General features: G+C 44.3%; 1 protein-coding gene across 1 annotated transcript; it reads right to left on the reverse strand.

The window, feature by feature from the left end:
- Positions 1 to 196: 196 nt before the first annotated feature.
- ITFG2 (integrin alpha FG-GAP repeat containing 2) lies at positions 197 to 19,520 on the reverse strand. The gene is made up of 12 exons (XM_037847974.1): positions 19,280 to 19,520; positions 6,571 to 6,666; positions 5,984 to 6,025; positions 5,634 to 5,805; positions 4,733 to 4,872; positions 4,118 to 4,266; positions 3,695 to 3,795; positions 3,453 to 3,506; positions 3,245 to 3,336; positions 2,186 to 2,303; positions 1,133 to 1,306; positions 197 to 1,055 (listed from the first exon to the last, which is right to left on the reverse strand). The coding sequence occupies exons 1-12, from the start codon at positions 19,373 to 19,375 to the stop codon at positions 952 to 954; spliced, it is 1,338 nt and encodes a 445-aa protein (XP_037703902.1). The 5' UTR covers positions 19,376 to 19,520; the 3' UTR covers positions 197 to 951.
- Positions 19,521 to 20,729: the final 1,209 nt, after the last annotated feature.

Raw genomic sequence — 20,729 nt, forward strand, 5'->3', positions numbered from 1 at the left:
CTGATATTTTCTATTCTATTTTATTCTATTTCTTTTATTAAAACAAAACAAAAAAAAAAAAACGCTGGCCACAACTCACCGAAGGATTGCAGCCTACAATGTGAAAAACACTAATTTAGAGTGCAGAGAATCAAGGTCAAAAGGAACATAAATGGCCCAAGCTAGAATTCTCACTGTGATCTGGATCACCCACTTGTGCCAGCTTTTAAATATCTGTTGTTTTATTGTCTTATTTGGGGGGAAGTGGGTGGTAGGAGGAATGGGGGCAAGGATTAAGAAGCTCCTAATACTTGGAATATATGGCAAAGTTCAGAAACAAAACAAAACAAAACAAAACAAAAACACTGACCCAGTGTTTTTCAATAAACTGAGGAAAATCATCTCAGGGTTGCCAGGGACAGAGTAAGACCCGGACTGTAAAATGTCCTGCAAGAGCCCTTAAAACCAAAGCAAAGCAAAGCAGAAGTGGCTAGTGACACTGTCTGCCGTTCTTGTACTGTTGTAATGTCAGTGACCTGGAGCTGTGCCCTGGAAGACGCAGCCTGGCAGGGGGAGCAGCCCTCGCCTCCGCCACCCCCGAGCCCTGAAGCCTGCTTTCTTTATGGGCATTGGGGCCATGCAAAAGATTCGTGCACCCTCCTCACAAACAAGTCTCTGTTGTCCACATGAAAGTTGGGAGCTCTGGGGGTCTGGGGGTGTGGGGGTGGGGGCAGGCAGGCCCAGATGATCTGGAACAAGGCCGGGATCCTACAGCTCCACTGATGTGATGGTGCAGTACACGGGGAGACTGACCAAGGGGGAACTTGTGTGTCTTTCACCAAAAGGTCGCAAGGTCTAAATCATTCACGTTCACCACAGGGAGGCCACCAACCTTCCAGGCCCATACAGAGGCTGTTCTATAATGCACGGTCCCTGTCCTGCCAATACCACGGATCCCTTGGGCAAGTCCAGCTAGGTGGGGCCCTGGAGGCTGGAGAGAGCCCGTGGCAGGGGCCGGTCAGGATGGTAGAGCGTCTGGTGAAGCAGGGCACGGGCCGCAGTGAGGTCATCAGGATCTGAGGGTGCAGAGGGGGCTGGTGAGAGGCCGTGGGGGTCTTGGTGGCTGGGCCCCCGCAGCTCTCCTGGGACTCACCCACGCCCAGCTCCAGCAGCAGGCTCTGGTACTCTGGCTCAGCCTCCAGCAGTTTCAGCAGGTTGGTTGACTCCATCCGTTCCAGCTGCACCTCCCAGTACACGTAGATCTTCTGGTTGAACGTGACGTACACGAGGCAGGGGCTGTTGCGGCCCTCTTTGCAGGCGTACAGGCCTGGGGGATGTGGGAGGGGGGCAAAGGTCAGGGTGCCTCAGTCCCAGTGGTGGGAGAACAGAAAGCAAGACATGGGCATTTGGAGTCAGCAGTTCCGACCCTCCCACGGAGGACCAGCCAAAAACAAAAGGCCCTCTTTCAATCCCTTCTCCATTGGGAAAGCAATAAAATAGATAAAAGGCCTGGTATCAATCTGTTTATCCAAATATGGAGAACCACAGCAACAAAAACCAGGCAGACCAGTATTTACAAAGGTGGTGGTTGTTGGTTTTCCCATTTTAGAGGTATCCCTTGGAATGAATGGGGGGCAGTTTTGCTAGTCCAAGGGAAAGATGAGCAAACGTGATCAGAAGAAACATAAGAATAGTCCTTATACGACTGGCTTCTTATAGGTGCCAACCCTTTCTTCAAAGGATTATTAACCCTTTGGGTCACTGGAGTAGCTACTACAGAACTGTTCTGGGTGTTATCATTTTACTAACCAAAGACGTTTGCTGGTCACCCCCCAAATTAATGCTGTTTCCAGGGTCCTCAATTTGGAACTAGTGAAAATGCACTGGGAGACTTTTCATTATGGAGTTCTGGATGCCTGGACTGGAAAGAACTTTCAGAGGTCTTCATACATCGCAGACATAGACGAGAACCCAACTCATTTGTTAAAATATCCAAAGATGGAGATCTCACTGTCTTTTATTAATTACTTAAAACTTTAAAGATGGCAATTTTGTACCTGCCCATCATCCTTTAATGGAAAAGTGAAGCGCTAAAGAACTAATTTATTTATGAACATTTATATTAGGGGTAATTTGAGAGTGGAAATGAGATGCCAACAAGGGTGGTTAATGAGGGGCCATGGGTTGGGGGAGCAGAGGGTCCCACCTGCACAGAAGGCGCGGATATTTTCATCCACCTGGAAGCGGACAACCGTGCGGTTGTGATCAATAATATACGTCTGTCCGTCCCAGGCACAAGCCACCACCTCCTCATGTCCATTGCCCTGAAAAAGTCCAGAGACAAGGATGTAGCCATGACGAGGAGCTGTTTTAGAAAGGGATCTAATGTCGGGGGCTGGATGAAACATTAAGGGCAGTGGACTTGACTCTGAGAGACAAAAGCAAGCTGGGAAAGATGACAACCCTCTATTAAATGTCCCCATGGGCCGGGCACCAATTGGGGCCACCAAATGTGCCACCTGATACATGCTCCCGGCAGCCCTACAAAGCAGGCAACATGATTCCCGACTTCACACCGAGGCAACTTCAGCTTCTAGAAACCAAGCCTCTTGCCCAAGGCCACTCAGCTGGGCAGTGGCAGCATCAGGGCTCAAACCCAGATCTGGCTCCACCTGACTTTGGAGCTCATGCCTTTTCTCCTCTACCCATCTGCCCATTCAGGGGCCACAGCCCTACTCAAGAGACTCACAGATGGAAAAGAAAAAACTGTAAGATGTACATCTAGAACTGGGACTAATCACTCATTTCTAGACTCTTATGTAACTTCTCTGTCTTCGGGGCTATTACTTTTGCTGAAAGGTATCAAATCGATACCTTTTCCAGTGGTATAGGAGAAAATGGAGTTAAGAAATGTGTAAAAGTGGAAACAAACTTACTTCAGATTGATTTCAACCCTTTTAAAGTGACTTAACATATTAATTATGAAATCTTTTCCCTCCTCTAGTTGGTGTTCTGTTAGTATGAAGAATTAATATTTAAATATAGTTCTGTAATGAAGTATCTTTATTTTACTTTGGTGTAGCCCTCCAAAGTCATTAAAATGTTTTACATGACCCTACATGAAAAAAAAAAAAAATAAATAAAAAATAAAGTGACTTAAGATAAAGGTTGAGAATTAACGGCATTGTGTGATGGCCTGACGTAAATCGAGTCTCTCGATGTGGAGAAGGCCAGAAAATGCTTCCCTGCCAGGCTCCCCACTCACTGTGACGTCTAACTTCTCTAGGGCGAAAAGCTGGTGATCCACCTGCACCGACCACAGAAGCTTGTCCGCTTCTTCCATGAGCTTCAGGGTGCCTGCAGCAGGGAGAGGCAGGCTGGGCGTGGGTGGGACAGAGCTCTGAGCAGACCCCACAGGCATGTCACCTACCACCCCATCCCGGTACTGCCCCATGGGCTGGCCCAGAACTCACCGTCCAGGGTACAGAGGGCAAAGAGGCCAGAGCCACCACTCTCAGGGCCGTGGCCTGTGGGGTGGGACAGGAGGACCAGAAGGAGAAAATGGTTAGGGACAGGGCAGGATCAGAGCACACAGGATCAGGGGCAGCCAACAGCAGGGAGGGAAGGACAGGTCTAGAAGGAGGGCGAGGCCCTGTGTCTCTGCTTCCCAGAACTGACGCCTGCCCCCTGGCAACCTTCCCTGCCCCAACTTCACCTTGTTTGATGCTGCCTATGAGACGGGTGGAGACATTCTTGTTGTGGATGCGTCCAGAGGTCTGGTGCAGCACCACGTCTCGGGGGGCAGTGGGGGTCTCCCTGTGGGCAGGAGGGCAAGCAGGCTAAGTGGGGGACCCAGTGAGCTTGGTTCTCCAGGACCTTGGAAGCCTATCGCTGATCCCGTCTGACCCATGTGGTAAGGAGCAGAGGAACAGAGCTGCCAGGTGAGAGCCACGGAACCTCTTCCAGGTCCTATAAGGCTAGAGCCCAGAATTCCCTGGGTCCCCAAATAATCTTCCTTAATGGAGCACAGGTGCTTGGGTGTGGGCCTAGATGAAGCAGCTCTGTCCACTGCAGACCCATCTCACTGCCGGATGCCATCCTGGAGTACCCACCCCACCTGCGGCCTGTTCCCCCTTACTGGCTGCCTTCCGTGATCCCCTCGGAGGCAGGGGGGGACTCAGCGTCCTTGATCCAGGTACACAGTAGAATTGCATAGGCACAGCCTGGCTGGGACACCATCAGTTCAGGAACACCCAGGGGCCCTGGTGTCACTGAGAGACTGTCCACCTACACCGGGAAATGGAGAGAGAGAAGGATGTGGGACCCCACAGAGAACAGGGGAGCAGGGGAGCAAGATGGGGCAGGGGTACTGGGAACAGTCCTTCAGGCTTTAAAGGTGGCAGGTGGAAGAGAAATTCTAGAATTTACAGGGCTCCTGCCCTGTGCCATCCTCTCCACCTAGGCCACCTGCTGCCCACTGTACAGGCCCCAACGGGGGGTCACATCCTGACACACTCCAAACCACATCCTATCACTTCTTCACGCTCCTAATTCTTAGCCCAGTGTTCAGCCCTCTTTGCTTACTATTAGTAATTTCTCCTAAGACCCTGATTTGCAAGTGTCTTCATCAGATCTTTCTCAACAAGTTAATTTCCCTTTCCCACCCTCCTCCACGACTGCTCTCCCACAAGCCCCCTCTGGAAGGCCTTCCTCCCACCCCCTGTGTGCCTTGGTGCCCAGCTCAGCCTCTCACCTGACCCTCCAGCATCCATTTCTTGAGCAACACCAGCTTCCCAGTCAGATGCTCAGTGCCCTCACCCAGATCTTCCCAACGGAAAGCCCGCACCACGCGGTCTGTGTAACCCACCACCAGCTCGCAGCGCCCATCTCCGTCTGTGGGTTCAGAGAACAAGACTGGTTTGCAGCTGAATCTGCATCCATCAGCCTGAATGCTATAAGCACCCTGCCCCTGCCACCCCCTCCCCACCTTCCCACGACACCTCTGCTGATGTCGCCACCACTGACACCTTTTATCCAGTGGAAGTTTATGGCTGATCTGCTGGGCTACCCACCTCCCTCAGTATGAACCTGGTACCTGGCTCTCTTCCCTTCCTAGTGCTTCCAACACCCTACCCATCTATCTTTTCTGCAGGTCCTATCACTTCTAGTACTTCTCCTCTTGGATTCATCCCACATATTTATCACCACCTTTGAGACAGCTTCTGGTCAAAACATCAGCCCTGTATCTGGATGGTTCGTTCCCTTACCTCCTTCCATCTTTGACCATCTTCTCAGCAAGGACTTCCCTGACAGCTCCACTTAAAATTGCTCCCTGACCGTCACATCGGAACTCTCTAGCCCTGTTCTGCATTTTACTTTTTTCCATAGCACTAATTACCTTTGGATATACTAATTAATTTTCTTCCAGAATTTACTGCTGATTTTCTGTCTTGCTCATAAGCTCCAACAGGGCAGTGATCTTTGCCTGTTTTATTCACTTTGGCTACCCCGGTTCGTAACAGGAGCTCAGTAACTCCCTGTTAAATATGTTATAAGCTCAGAAGTGAACGCTGACATCCCCAGCCCCTGGCAACTGCTCTATTGCCCATGACTCCTATCTGCCCCCCAGCTGCCTGCGCGGGAGCCATGCCCACCTATATCGCTGATCAGCATGACCTTGGTGTTGGCAGGGATGTGCTGCTTGAAGACTGGACGCTGCTCCTCTCCCACAAGGGTCTCATGGTGCCCAGAAGCATCCAGGACCTTGGCTGGGGTCAGGTCGAACAAGAGAAACCAGCCTTCAGCACTCACCGCCACCACCAGGTTCTGAGGGACACAGAGGTACAAGAGCCATGGGGTGGGGAAGGGGGTTTGGGTCCAACCTTGACAGATGATGGAGGTCAGAACTGAAGCCTTGAACTCTTCACAGATTTCCACCCCAAGACAGGGGTCAAATAAGGCTTCAGAGTCCTAGCAAAGTCCCAAGGTCCCCTGAAGTTCTTACCTTGCCTCTATTACAGACATCTCCAACCCCAACGCAGGTCAGCTGCAAGAAAAGAAAGGGAGGGCTGAGGGAGACACACGGGGAGGCCAGCGTTCCCTGAGCTTGGCGAGGCCAGAAGGAGGGGGTAGCCTAAGTACCACCATCTGCTGAAAGTCTGTCCTGCATGACCTACATTGATAGTTTGCATTAATCAAGTTATTTTGCTGCAGGTTTGGTTTACCCAGACAACAGCCAATTTGGATTTAAGAAAACAAGATCAAACAAAACAACCCCATGCCTAATATTGTCAGACTATTGTCTTTTTGGACTTACTCAAATTATTAACCACATTTTCTATTATATTTTGTAAGATCAGACAACCTTAGGCAGTTTTGTACCAGAGGAGGCAGTCCACAACAAATATAAAACAAACCAACCAACCCCCAAACCCAACCCAGCCTCGTTGGGGAGGGGGGGAGCAGCTGAGAGAGCACCAGGCTGAGTAGCGGGTGAGACAGGAGATGCTGGTGAGCTCCTGTGTGTGACTTGCCCTGGACAGCCCCTGGAAAGAAAGAATCCTTCTCCCTTCAAGACTACTGAATACCGACCAATCCCTGGCAGGAGCAGGTGAGCCACGGACGGCTGTCATCATTCTTATACACCGACAGCTTCCCGCTGGTGTCTCCCACCACCAGTTCGTTTAACTTCAAAAGGAGAGAGAAGGGAGTGTTAGGATGGGATCCTGCAGAACCGCGTCGAGTGCTTCTCTACTCAGCCCATTCTGGGAAAGCACAGGACCTCAACGTCTATCTTCATCAGCGTTATTAAAAATCTATTGGTGTGGCTAACAGGGGAAGTTTAGAGTCACATACGTCACCAGAAGGAAAGCCAGAGGTTAAAACATGGGGCTGTATAACACAGTACATCTTGTGGTGGATAACGATGGTGATTAACTGTAGAAATACAGAAATCTTTCATGAACTAGGACAAATGCACATCACTATTACAAGGAGTTAATAGCAGACGGGTAGATGGGAAAAAAATGCACCTACTGCAAACTACGTACTATAGTTAACAGTAATACCTTAATATTCTTTCATCAATGGTAACAAATATACTACACCAATACTAGGGGTCAATGATTGGAGGGATAAGGGTATGGGATGTTTTGGGTTTTCTCTCTTTTTTTTTTTGGAGTAATGAAAATGTTCTAAAATCGATTGAGGTGATGAATGCACAGCTATGTGAGTCACTGATTGTATACTTTAGATGCATTGTATGATGTATGGATATATCTCAATAAAATTACATTTAAAAAAAGCTACTGGGTGTCCCTCAACAAATAAGGAGCACCTGTCACCACCAGTATGAAAATAAGACTGATACCGCATGGGAACTTCAGCCAATACTGCCATTAACAGCTGTTCTTTTGGCATAATCAATACTCATATTCACCTCTTTTGTTAACATCAATTGCCCTTTCCTTTGGGAAACTGGTCTTCCCTGATTGAAGTGTTTAGTGAAGCTCATGAAATTGCCAAACACAAAATCCTCCTGGTGGTAACAGCATGATGTCTTCTTGCCTTCAAATGCTCCAACTCCTGCTTTCCCCATTCCCTACCCCTCCTTGATGGGGTAGACATTAGGTTGAGTGCAAGATACTTGCTAGCTAAGCCTATCAGAATGCATCATATGGATTTGCCAAAATTTACCAACCTGTCCCATTCCCTTGCTGATGGCCGCTTAGATTCTTTCTAGTTTGATGGTTGCTTTGTTTTGCCTATAACAAATTGCTTTACTGACCATATATGTAAATATATTCCAGAAGTGGAATTTCTGGGGAGAGAAGTACATTTAAAGTTTGAAAATATTGCCAAATAGTCCTTCAAAAAGACTGTACCGAGTAACATTTGCTAACTGTGATTATTTGCATCTGCTTGCCCCCTCATCCACCTTTTGTATTACCAGACTTCTTAGTCTATGCCAATACAACAGGTTAAAAAAAAATGTGACATTCTCATTTTAATTTTATTCCTTTAATTATTGTGGCAGATTGAATTATGTACCCCAACAGAGACAGGTTCTTAATCTGCATTCCTGTGGGTGTGAACCCACTGTAAACAGGACTTCATGAAGATGTTATTCTTAGTTAAGGTGTGGCCCAACTGGATGGGGATAGGTCTTAATCCAGTACTGGAGTCCTTATAAAGAGAAATGGAAAGTCAGAGAAGCTAAAAAGGAGGACATCACCATGTAACATAAGACAGAGATGCATGCCAAGGAAACCCAAGGACTACAGCAAGCCTGCACCAGATTGCTAATGACCCCAGAAAGAAGCCAGCCTTCTAGGCCCCCAAACTATGAGACAAGAAATTCTCATTGTTTAAACCACCCACCCACCCCCAAGCCCCCCAAAAAAGAAATCTATAGGACCAATGCAATCTTAGTTTCCTAGAGCTCCTTTATTTCCGTTTAGTGTATGTGTGTTAGAGTAGGAGAGGGACAAGGAATGGGTGTGATACAGAATCTTTGATCCATCCCAGAAAGCCTGACAGATGAGCTGCTCAACGTTCCACATGCCTGACTTCGGCTCTTCTAACTTGTCCATTATAAACTGAGTAAGTTTTGACAAGAGCCCAAGATATATAACTTCTGGAGAATCTAACTTTAGATCTTGTCTTTGATCAGAGGCCAAATAAAAAGACAGGGAGGCCCTCCCTCCTCTAGCAAAACCTTTTGATCTTGTAGGAGGGAACATGTGGGGGTGGGGGTGCAGGCGGGACCAGAGCACGAGGGGGGCGCTGGGGGGGGGGCAGCACCCTTGATCTGGGCTCCTGGTGCCCTCAAGTGGTGCCTGAGGCCTCAGGAGGGAGGCTCCCTGCACCTTGAGTCTTCTCCACTGTTCTGCATCTGGGTGCTCCACTGCCTGGGGGCTTCCTAAAGCCTACTGCCTCTCCAGGGGCTAATAATAATGTGGTGGCTTCAAACCCTATTTCCACAAACAGCTTCATGATTTCCCCCTGAGGATACAGTCAACCCCCTCTCTTTCTGTCCCCCAAATAGGATGGAGTAATATTAGACTCTCAAGAGATTTAACTCTAAGACAACAAAGAGATAAACGATCAACAGAAGGAAGTTAGGAGCAACTTAGGATTTATTAATAATGACTTACTTTACTTGAATCTTAGATTTAGTTTTTAAAACTTACGAATTTCTGGTGGGATGATAAGATCATAGAGGCATGAAGCTTGTTTACTTACTTCAAATGTCAACCCTCACCTCTCCCCGCCAAGTCAAGATGCCGGAGTGACATACTTCAAGATCCATCCTGCCACTGAAGCTGTGAATAACCAACGAGAACTGGCAGAAACATCTTTCTCAAAGCTCCAGAAAACAGTTAAAGGATTGCGGTAACTGAATGGGCAAGCACTGAATGAAAAAAAAGGCTATTTAAAAGTGGAGGACCTCATGGAGCCCTGGCTGTGCCCACCTCCACCTGTCAGGAGCTCAGTGTGGAGCTACCCATATTCCCGCAGGGGATCCCTGGTCCAGGTTCCGGAGGGAGCAGAGATAACCTCGTGCACACACTGGGAGCATGTCTGCCTGGCCCAATCTGTCTGGCGGTGGCCTGAGGGATGCACTGTCCCAGAATGTGCTCTGGATGTAGAAGGCGGCTCACAGAGCTCTGCTACACAGAACTCTGTGAGTGAGCTGTCAAGTGGCTGCCTGGGGTAAGGGACTGCTGGCTGGAGGGCATACAGTGCAGTGCCTGGGACCAGGAGGAAACTGTGTCCTGGGGAGGAGGGGGAATTCCCAGGGCCACAATGCATGCCCAAGACAAGGCATGTGCACTGAAAGGATCAGGGAGGCCCCGTGGCTTTGGCTTTGAGCTATTCCCTAAATGCAATGTATGGTTAGCCCTGAAGGAAGAGCCCTCACTCAGGTGAATTTGCAAAGCCTGGGGAAGGGGTTTTCTTTTTTTTCTCCTTTTTTAAAAGTTTTTATTTTTTAGCTCTTGGCATTCAAGCTTCTGTCATAGCACTATGACAAGTTTAAGGAACAGGTGCCTCAGAATCTAAATTCCAGTCTTGGCACATTAAAATATCAAAATGTCCAGGTTTCAACAAAAGATTACAACCCATACCTAGAAAATAAGAAGTGATGACTCAGGCAATGGAGAAAATTAATAGCAACATCAATGAGGAAGACTACACAGGGGACATACCAGACAAAGACTTATAAAAAATGATCCTAAATATGCTCAAAGAGCTAAAGGAAAACACAGACAAAGAACTAAAGGAAATCAGGAAAATGACAGATGAACGCAAAGAGAATATCCATAGAGAGATGGAAATTATGAAAAGGAACCAAACAGAGTGGAAGACCACAGTAACAGAAATTAAAAATTCCCCAGAGGGTTCAACAGCAGATTGGAGCTGGCAGAACAAATCAGTGAACCTGAAGATTAGACGAATGAAATCATTCTTCCGAGGAGCAGAAGGAAGAGAGAATGAATAAAAGTGAACAGAGCCTGAGGAACCTGTGGGGCACCATCAAGCCAACAATATACACACTGTGGGAACCCCAGAAGGAGAAGAGAAAAAGGGGCAGAGAGAATATTCAAAGAAATAATAGGTGATAACTCCCAAATTTAATGAATGACATGAACATATACATCCAAGCCGTTCAATGAACTCCAAACAGGATAAACCCAAACAGACACATGCCACAGAAAATCAAAATAAAACTGTCGAATGCCAAAGATAAAGAGAGAATTCTGAAAGCTGTAAGCGAGAAGCAACATGTCACAAAAAAGGGAGCCTCAATAAGACTAAGCGCCAATTTTTCATCAGAATCCATGGAGAAGGCAGTGGGGCAACATATTTAAAGTGCCGAAAGCAAAAAAATTTCCACCCAAGTATTCTATATCTGGCAAAACTGTCTTTCAAAACTGAGGGAGAGATTAAGACATTCCCAGATAAACAAAAACCAAAGAAGTTTGTCACCACTAGACCGGCCCTATTAGAGATGCTAAAGAGAGTTCTGCAGGTTGAAATGAAAGGACAATACACAATATATGGAAGCTGTATGAAGAAATAAACATTTCTGGTAAGGGGAATGATGTGGGTAAATAAAAATGCCAGTGGTATTGTATTTCTGGCTTGTAACTCCACTTTGTATAGCCAACAGGATCTAAAAGGCAAATGCATAAAACATAATGAAAATCAGTGGTTTTGGATTCACAATGCATAATCATATAATTTATGATAAGAACTATATAAAGGGGTATAGGAACTTAGTTTGTGTATACTACTGAAGTTATGTTGGTATCAAAGGAAACAAGACTGTTAAAGATTTAGATTGTTAAAATTAAGCCCCAAGGTAACTACAAAGAAAATATTGGAGAATATGCAATCTCACAGAGAGATTAGAATTCAAGTTGCCTGGGGCAGGGAACAGGGGTAATGGGAAGGTAATGCATAATGGGTGTAGGGTTTCTATTTGGGGAGATGGGAAAGTTTTAGTAATGGGAAGTGATGAGGGCACCACAACGTAGTAAACACGAATAATCCCACTGAATGATATGCTTGGAAATGGCCGAGATTGGAAATTTTATGTTGTATATACATTCCCACAATTAAAAAAAAAAAGGAAAGAGCAACAAAAAGACACAATTAAAGGCAGTTCATGATCTTGGATGGGATCTAACAAGGGAAGAACAAAGGCTCAGAAGGACATTGTTGGGACAAATGAAAAATTTGGACTATAGGCTATAAGCTTTATATCATGTTAAATTTCTTGAACTTGATAACTGCACTTAAGGTGGTTCCATAAGTGAAAATCCTTGTTCTTAGGGAATGTACATGGCAGTGATGCGTGTTCATGAAGCATGGTATAAACAACCTACACACAAGTGTTCAGAAAATCGACTGATACATACCCAGACAGATAGACAGAAGAATTGATAGACTGATGGGTAAATAGAATGATACAGCAAATGTGGCAAAATATTAAAATTGGTGGATCTGGATATTTGGGGGTGGTGTGGTATGCTGGTTTGGATTTATTATGTCCCCCAGAAAAGTCATTTTCTTTAATGGAATCTTGTGGGGACAGATTTATTAGTCTTTTGAATAGGATGGAAACTTTTGACTGTTTCCATGGAGATGTGACTCATCCAACTGTGGGTGATACTTTTGATTAGAGTATTTCCATGGAGGTGTAGCCCTGCCCATTTAGGGTGGGTCTTGATTAATTTACTGGAGTATTTAAGAAACTAAGAGCCAACACAGACCCAGATGCTTGCTGATGCTTGGGGATGTTTGGAGATGCTAGCCCAGAATTTGCCCCAGAGAAGCTAAGAGAGGAACCCCAGATACTTAAAGAGAAGTGCCCTGGGAGAAAGAAGCAAGGATGCACAGAGGCTGAGAGAGAGGAGCGAAGGCAGAAGCCCAGAGATATTTTGGAGAAAGCCATTTTGAAACACAACCTGGGAGTGAAGGACCAGCAGACGCCAGCCACGTGCCTTCCCAGATGACAGGGGTGTTCCGGACGCCATTGGCCTTTCTTAAGTGGATGTACAATCTTGTTGACGCCTTAATTTGGAAATTTTTATGGCCTTAGAACTGTGAACATGTAACCTAATAAATCCCCTTTATAAAAGTCAATCCATTTCCGGCATTTTGCATAATGGCAGCATTAGCAAATGGGAACAGGTGGCTATGTTGGAATTCTTTGTTGTAGGATATGTATTATTTTTGTGATTGTCCTGCATTTCAAAATAAAAAGTTTAAAATCGGGAGAAAAAAAAAACCCACAACACACAAAACTTCAAACTCCCTATACCTGATGTTTCCATTTTAACTGCCCTGGACCTCTATGGACACATAGGAGAGAATACACACTGGAAGGGTTCAGAGTGCAAATGCCTGGATTTGAATCCAGCTCTCTCCACCTAATTTTTTTCATCTTTCAACCAAGGATAATAAGAGTATCTATCTCATAAAGTTGTTGTGAGAACTCAGTTAATAGAGGGAAGCACTTAGAACAATGATCGGCTTATGATGAGTACCAATATCAGGTGGTTTTCCAGCCTTCTTGGTTTATTACCTCCAACGCTGGGGAAACTTAGCATCTTTCCTACAATCCATTCTTATTTTTTAATATGTTCACTCAACAAATGCCATAGCATATAGTAGGCCCTTATTAAACATTTATTTAATGGACAAATAGCAAAAACTACTTTTTTAAGAAACAAGAAAAATTCTAATGAAAGGCTGGTCAACCAGTTGGGGATAAAAAGATAAATGCTGCAGGCTCCTTGCTGAAAAGGATCTCATAGTTCAACAGGGGTACAGACACCAGAGTAAAATCATAAAACTGGGTGGGAAGCTCTTTGCATAAGTCGATGTTGGCCAGGCATGTCCAGGGCAGCCCATCTGCTTTCCAGCAGCTATCATGCTCTCCCCAGCAGCTGTGCTTCTCTGTGGCTGATCCTAACTCTGGCCTCTGGAGGTCACTCTGTGACACTAAACCCCAGCTGAAGAGTGCACCACTGGGTCAAAAATGCTGAAGGAAAAAGGAGGCAAGCTCATTCTGTGATCTACTTCAACCTTCCTATGGCTCTCTCTGCCATGCAGCTACAGTTTGGTGGGCAGTCCTAAAGGGTGTGTGTTCTTATTCTTGGCTCTTCCCACTGACTCAGCAGGCAATAAATCCATTTCAAAGAAATTTAGACTAAGGGTTTTGATAAATAAAATCTTAGTAGGCCCAACATGAAGGCACCCATCCTAAGCCCCATGGCAGTGACAGAGATTAAAAATGTCTGCCCTTTGTAGTAATGGAGCTTGTAACTCCGGTGGGGAGAGTTAATATTGTTGAACTGAGTGTGTAGTAATGCAATTCACTTAGAGAAGTACAATTCCAAAAGAGTTGGTGCTATGAAAAAAAGTGCTTTGATATACATTACGTATGCTTCCCTTTTTTTTTGACCAATTTTCTGTTTTCACTTTATTATTTAGTGCAGTCAGAAATTTGCTCAGTAATTTAAATAAAAAGTAAAGCAATTTAATTGAAAAACCAGTGGGGCTGCTTTTTTTTTCTATTTTTTTCTTTATTAGAGAAGTTATGGGTTTATAAAACAATCATGCATAAAATACAGGATTCCCGTATAGCACCCCCCCATGCTTTCCTTTTAAACTAAGAAGGCAATCAGATAAAATGGAAAAGAATGCACATCTAAAGTCACTTTGTTAATTTGCTACTTAAAAGTGATGTCCCTCCCTCGATTTTCTCATAAAATTGTCCTGTTTGGTATACTGAAATGTGAAAGCTTCCCAAAACATAATACAGATTTATGAGAATAACTTTGTCCTCCCTAGAATGGGTAGAGCCAAAACAGCCCTCATAAAATGCCTTCTGCATCACAGCTCTAGGAAGAGAGAGAGAGAAAAAAAGGACGCTTTAGTCCTTGTCTTTCAGGGAAAAAAAAAGCCTATTGAACACTTAGGGAGGTGGGGATGAGAAGCAGGGAAGCAAAGTTGGGAGATGGGGCCAGGAAAGAGGAGAATAGGGTGCTTTGCATTAAAAAGATGAAAAAGGCCATTGATAATGATCAAAAAGATAAAGAATGGGAAAAAAGAGCCTCTGACACCATCAACAGCCCCGTAACTCTTTGATGCTCCACCCCAGTACCCTTTATATATTTTAATTAGCAAACCTCAGTTACATTTTGTTATTCTTATGACTATGACCCAACTAAATTACGAGCTTCCTTAGGACCGGGATTGTCTTATTCATCTTTGAACTTCCAGAATGTAGCAGAGTCCTTGCCACAAAATAGGCAGTTCAGTAAACATTTGCAGAAACTTAGAATACTAATTACAAATATTAACAACACCAGAGCTAACACTTACTAAGCCTCAACTGCGCCAGGATTTGTTTGGCTTTACCTCATTTATTAACTCATTTAAACAGCGAGAAAAGGAGTTACTGCTGATGGAATTAAAGGTAGCTGGAGCTTGTTCTGCAAGTCAACAAAGGTGTAGCGCTTTCAAGCTGCCAGACACCTGTACAGACTATGGAGCAGGCATTGTCGACACCAGACTTTACTAAGACTGGGGTGCTGTGGGCAACTGTTGGCCCAGGCGGAGGAGCTGAGAAGGCGAGGCAGAGAAGGAGCCCCACCTATTTCAGCGTGATGTCTGAGTGTAAGGGAGCAGAAGGGCATTTTTTTTTTTTTTTTTAAATTCAGTTTTATTGAAATATATTCACAAACCATACAGTCATCCATGGTATACAATCAACTGTTCACAGTATGATCATATAGTTATGCGTTCATCACCACAATCTATTTCTGAACATTTTCCTTACATCAGAAAGAATCAGAATAAGAATAAAAAATAAAAGTGAAAAGAGAATACCCAAACCATCCCCCATCCCACCCTATTTGTCATTTAGTTTTTACTCCCATTTTTCTACTGATTTTTTTTCAATTTTTTAACTTTGTTTATCAAAAAATTAAAAACAAACAGGCAAACAACAACCAAAAAAACCCCACAACATTTCAAACAAAGCAATGGATTAAGGAAAACAAATAACCTAAAATAATTACTTTGCTTCCAATATGTTCCTACCATACCCCAAGAAAATTAATAAACCATGTCCAAACAGAGGAGTAAGAAAAACAAATAATCTAAAATAACTACATTGCTTCCAACATGTTCCTACCATACCCCAAGAAAATTAACAACCCCTAAGAAAACAAAGGAATAAGAGAAAAAAAAACCTAAAATAACTCTATTGCTTCCAACATGATCTTACTATATCCAAGAAAGTTTACAAACCATAATCATTCCTGAGCATTCCCATAACAATGAGATTACCCTCCATAGTTTATCTGTTCTTATTAGATTATCATTCCCCCTCCACTAATTGGTATCTCTAGGTCCCCTACATTCTACAGTATAAAACATTGTACATTTTTCACAGAATTCACATTAGTGGTAACATACAATATGTCTCTTTTTGTGCCTGGCTTATTTTGCTCAGCATTATGTCTTTTTTTTTTTTTTTTTTTTTTTTTTAAACCTTCATTTTATTGAGATATATTCATATACCACGCAGTCATACAAAACAAATCGTACTTTCGATTGTTCACAGTACCATTACATAGTTGTACATTCATCACCCAAATCAATCCCTGACACCTTCATTAGCACACACACAAGAATAACAAGAATAATAATTAGAGTGAAAAAGAGCAATTGAAGTAAAAAAGAACACTGGGTACCTTTGTCTGTTTGTTTCCTTCCCCTATTTTTCTACTCATCCATCCATAAACTAGATGAAGTGGAGTGTGGTCCTTATGGCTTTCCCAATCCCCTTGTCACCCCTCATAAGCTACATTTTTATACAACTGTCTTCGAGATTCATGGGTTCTGGGTTGTAGTTTGATAGTTTCAGGTATCCACCACCAGCTACCCCAATTCTTTAGAACCTAAAAAGGGTTGTCTAAAGTGTGCGTAAGAGTGCCCACCAGAGTGACCTCTCGGCTCCTTTTGGATTCTCTCTGCCACTGAAGCTTATTTCATTTCCTTTCACATCCCCCTTTTGGTCAAGAAGATGTTCTCTGTCCCACGATGCTGGGTCTACATTCTTCCCCGGGAGTCATATTCCACGTTGCCAGGGAGATTCACTCCCCTGGGTGTCTGATCCCACGTAGGGGGGAGGGCAGTGATTTCACCTTTCAAGTTGGCTTAGCTAGAGAGACAGGGCCACATCTGAGCAACAAAGAGGCATTCGGGAGGAGGCTCTTAGGCACAACCATAGGGAGGCCTAGCCTCTCCTTTGCAGCAACCGTCTTCCCAAGGGTAAAACCTGTGGTAGAGGGCTCAACCCATCAAACCACCAGTCCCCTATGTCTGTGGTCATGTTAGCAACCATGGAGGTGGGGTAGGCGAATACCCCTGCATTCTCCACAGGCTCCTCAAGGGGGCACTGCATCTTTTTTTTTTTTCCTTGTTTTTTTTTTTAACTTTCCTTTCTTTTTTAAATCAACTGTATGAAAAAAAAGTTAAAAAGAAAACAAACATACAATAAAAGAACATTTTAAAGAGACCATAACAAGGGAGTAAGAAAAAGACAACTAACCTAAGATAACTGCTTAACTTCCAACATGTTCCTACTTTACCCCAAGAAAGTTACCTAATATAGCAACATTTCTGGGAACTTGTTCCTACTATATCCATCAGAAATTAACAGACCATAGTCATTCCTGGGCATCCCCAGAACGTTAAATAGCTTATCTGTTCTTCTTGGATTATTGTTCCCCCTTCCTTAATTGCTCTCTATTGCTAGTTCCCCTACATTCTACATTATAAGCCATTTGTTTTATATTTTTCAAAGTTCACATTAGTGGTAGCATATAATATTTCTCTTTTTGTGCCTGGCTTATTTCGCTTAGCATTATGTCAGAAGGGCATTTTAAAAAAATTTTTTTTAATTATTGAGATTGTTCACATACCATACAATTATCCAAAGATCCAAAGCGTACAATCAGTTGCCCATGGCACCATCATACAGCTGTGCATCCAACACCACAAATTTTTTTTTCAATTTTTAGAACATTTTCATTACTCCAGAAAAGAAATAAAGACAAAAGAAGGAAACTCCAATCCTCCCATACCTGTAACCACCCCCCTTCCATTACTGATTCAGTTTTGGTATAGTACATTTGTTACTGTCGATGAAAGAGTTAAAATACTACTATCTGTAGTATAGTTTGCAGTAGGTATATATTTTTTCCTATATGCCCCTCTATTATTAACTTCTAGTTATAGTGTCATACATTTGTTTTAGTTTGTGAGAGAGATTTCTAATATTTGTACAGTTAATCAAGGACATTGTCCACCACAAGGTTCTCTGTTTTATATATTCCCATCTTTTAACCTCCAAGTTTCCTTCTGGTGACATATGTGACTCTGAGCCTACCCTTTCCACCACATTCACGTATCATTCAGCACTGTTAGTTATTCTCACAACATGCTACCATCACCTCCATCCATCTCCAAACATTTAAGTTCACCCTAGTTGAACATTCTGCTCATCTGCTCATAATAACAAATGCTCCCCATTCTTTAGCCTCGTTCTATATCCTGGTAACTTATATTTCATGTCTATGAGTTTACATATTACAACTAGTTCATATCAGTGAGACCCTGCAATATTTGTCCTTATGTGTCTGTCTTATTTCACTCAATATAGTGTCCTCAAGATTTCTTCATCAACCCAGTTTTTTTAGATGGTTTTGTTCACGCACCACACATTCCGGCCTAAGTAAACAATCGTTGGTTCCCTGTATAGTCACGTATTTATGTACTCAGCACCATCGCCACTATCTGTATAAGGACATCTCCATTTCTTCCACAAAGGAGGAGGAAGAGTCAAAGAAGGTAGAGAGACAAAAGAAAAAGAAAAAAGAAACTGAGAGAAAAAAAACATGGCAGCTAGAAAGCAACAAAAGGAAAGAGAGCATTAAACTAAAGTAGAATAAAGAGTCAGACAACATCACCAATGCCAGGAGTCCCATACCCTTCCCCTATGTACCACCTCCCCCATGCATTTAGCTTTGGTATATTGCCTTTGTTATATTACAGGAAACACAATACAATGTTTCTCTTAATTACAGTCTCTAGTTTGCACTGATTGTATTTCCCCCCCAATCCTACCCTATTTTTAACACCTTGCGATGTTGATATTCTAGCTCATGTAAAAACATATTTGTACCTTTTATTACAATGTTGAGCACCCTAGGTTTCACTGAGATATACAGTCCCAGTCTTTATCTTTCCAGAGGGGCATTTTAAAGCGATGTTAAGCAGGGAGGGAGAGACTAACTGGAGGGTCAGAAAAGTCTTAGAAGGAGCAGAGCTACAGGCAGCGCGGTAGTACCATTTCCAACTTACGGCTGAAAAAAAGATTTGAGGCTTTGAAAGGTAGAGTGGTTTGAGAGGTGATGGCACGCTTGACTACTGAAGCCGTGATGCAGGAAATTTGGCCGCTAGAGTTTTATTAGGTTCGTACTGTGAGCTAGTTACCGAATTAGGCAGAGGGATCACTACCCAACCCCTTAAAAAATATTCCCAGGATATCAGACCAACTAATAAATTAGGTGACGACGTCCAGGTCCACCAAGCAGACCCAATGCGCATGCTCCCTGCTCACGTGGCACACCTCCCGCAGCCTCTTTCACTTCCTTGGCACGCCCCGCCCCTGCGCAGATCCAGGCTGCGTCTCCTGCAGTGCGCATGCACTTACGGTATCGTTGTCCACGTCTCCCAGGCAGATTGCGTGTGGGAAGAGGCTCCCGCTAAACTCCAGGGCTACGCGCTGCACGTAGCTAACCGATCTCATTGCACTTCCAAGGGCCGAGGGACCGAGGAGTCTCGTCGAATGTTCCCGGGACCCCTCCGTACAGCCGCCCGAGCGGAACGCCACCTAAAGTGGAAAGTGACCTCACCGCCGGTCCTCCAATCCCCGCCCTCCTCGCTTATCCACAGATGAGGCGGGTCTTCCGAGCCCTCCTGGCCTGAAGGCGGGCTTAGATGTGAGTGACAGGGGAAGAGGCCTCTCCTTTCCTCCCTAGTGCTACAGCTCGTGGTAGACGACCAACCCTGACGTGGCCGAGCCGTTGCCTTGGTAACAGGGCTTATCTAGGACTTGACCTAATAACCTTGACCTCTTCATTTGTTGTCCTGGCGATGAAGACTTGTAGCCATCAGACCCATCCATCCCTGAGAATCATTTAATAACCATAATAGAAAATACCCAGCGACTCCCAATAGTTAGGCAAAAGTTTTCATGAAACCTTTAATTGTGTATGTTTAAATGTATATACTGGCTCATTTAATTTACATTGTGTATGCGCTGTGGTCAAGACTTTGAAAGCAATTTGTGCAAAGCACATTCCCCTTGTATTATTTCATGTAATTCACGCAACAGTCTTGTGAGGTTCTATCATTATTCCAGATTGCAGGATGAGGAAAGAGGTTCAGCAAGATAACATGGTAGAGTGGTGGAAGGGGGACTCAAACCAGAGTAGTTGGATCCAACATCCAGGTCCTGTCACTGACTGTCATAGTTCCTAGCAAAGGCCTTAGTCTGGACAGGATTTAGGGTTCTGGATCTGCTCTGCTCAGTGGCCCTACCCCTCAGTGTAAACGGGACCATCTCCACCCTGCCTGGCCTTTTACTGATACTTTTCATCCTTAATCCACTCAAGATTTTCTTTGGGAGCACCTCATCAACCAAAGCATCAAAATTATTTCTGAAATCCTACAGGTGCTGTTTTACACTTGGTCTTACAAGAGTTGACATTAATATCTGTCTGTCCATCTATCTATCTTCATCTATCTATCCCTACCTCACCTGGGGATGTTGGACCTGGGGCTGGCTCTACTTTTTGTCTGAACTAGTGGGAGAAGGCTGGAAAAGGACCTATTCTTTGAGCTGGGGCATGCCAACTTTTATTGTAGAGGGCCTGAAATAGTCAAAGAATCTGACAGCCAGATAAGGTAAGAGCAAGAAACAGCAGGTCAGGACAACACATAGGAGGCAGTCTAGACAAATACTGGGGACTACAGACACTATCTGAGACTGAGCAGTCACAAGTTCCTGCTTCTGGTGGCCCCTGTGGGGTTGGCTAGGTCCATTCAAAGGCCCTGGGTCACACGGTATCATACTGGTGCTTTGTATGTTATCCCATTTA

Source organism: Choloepus didactylus, chromosome 8, assembly GCF_015220235.1.
Source record: "Choloepus didactylus isolate mChoDid1 chromosome 8, mChoDid1.pri, whole genome shotgun sequence".
NCBI lineage: Eukaryota > Metazoa > Chordata > Mammalia > Pilosa > Megalonychidae > Choloepus > Choloepus didactylus.

Bases quoted from the DNA above. Each gene is read 5' to 3' on its own strand.
- ITFG2 (XM_037847974.1), bottom strand. From the start codon at position 19,375: ATGAGATCGGTTAGCTACGTGCAGCGCGTAGCCCTGGAGTTTAGCGGG. The intron at 5,806-5,983 runs GTAAGAACTTCA...TGTGTCCCTCAG, and splicing joins ATGTCTGTAATAGAGGCAAG to AACCTGGTGGTGGCGGTGAG. The intron at 2,304-3,244 runs GTGAGTGGGGAG...GGACTTTTTCAG, and splicing joins TAGAGAAGTTAGACGTCACA to GGCAATGGACATGAGGAGGT.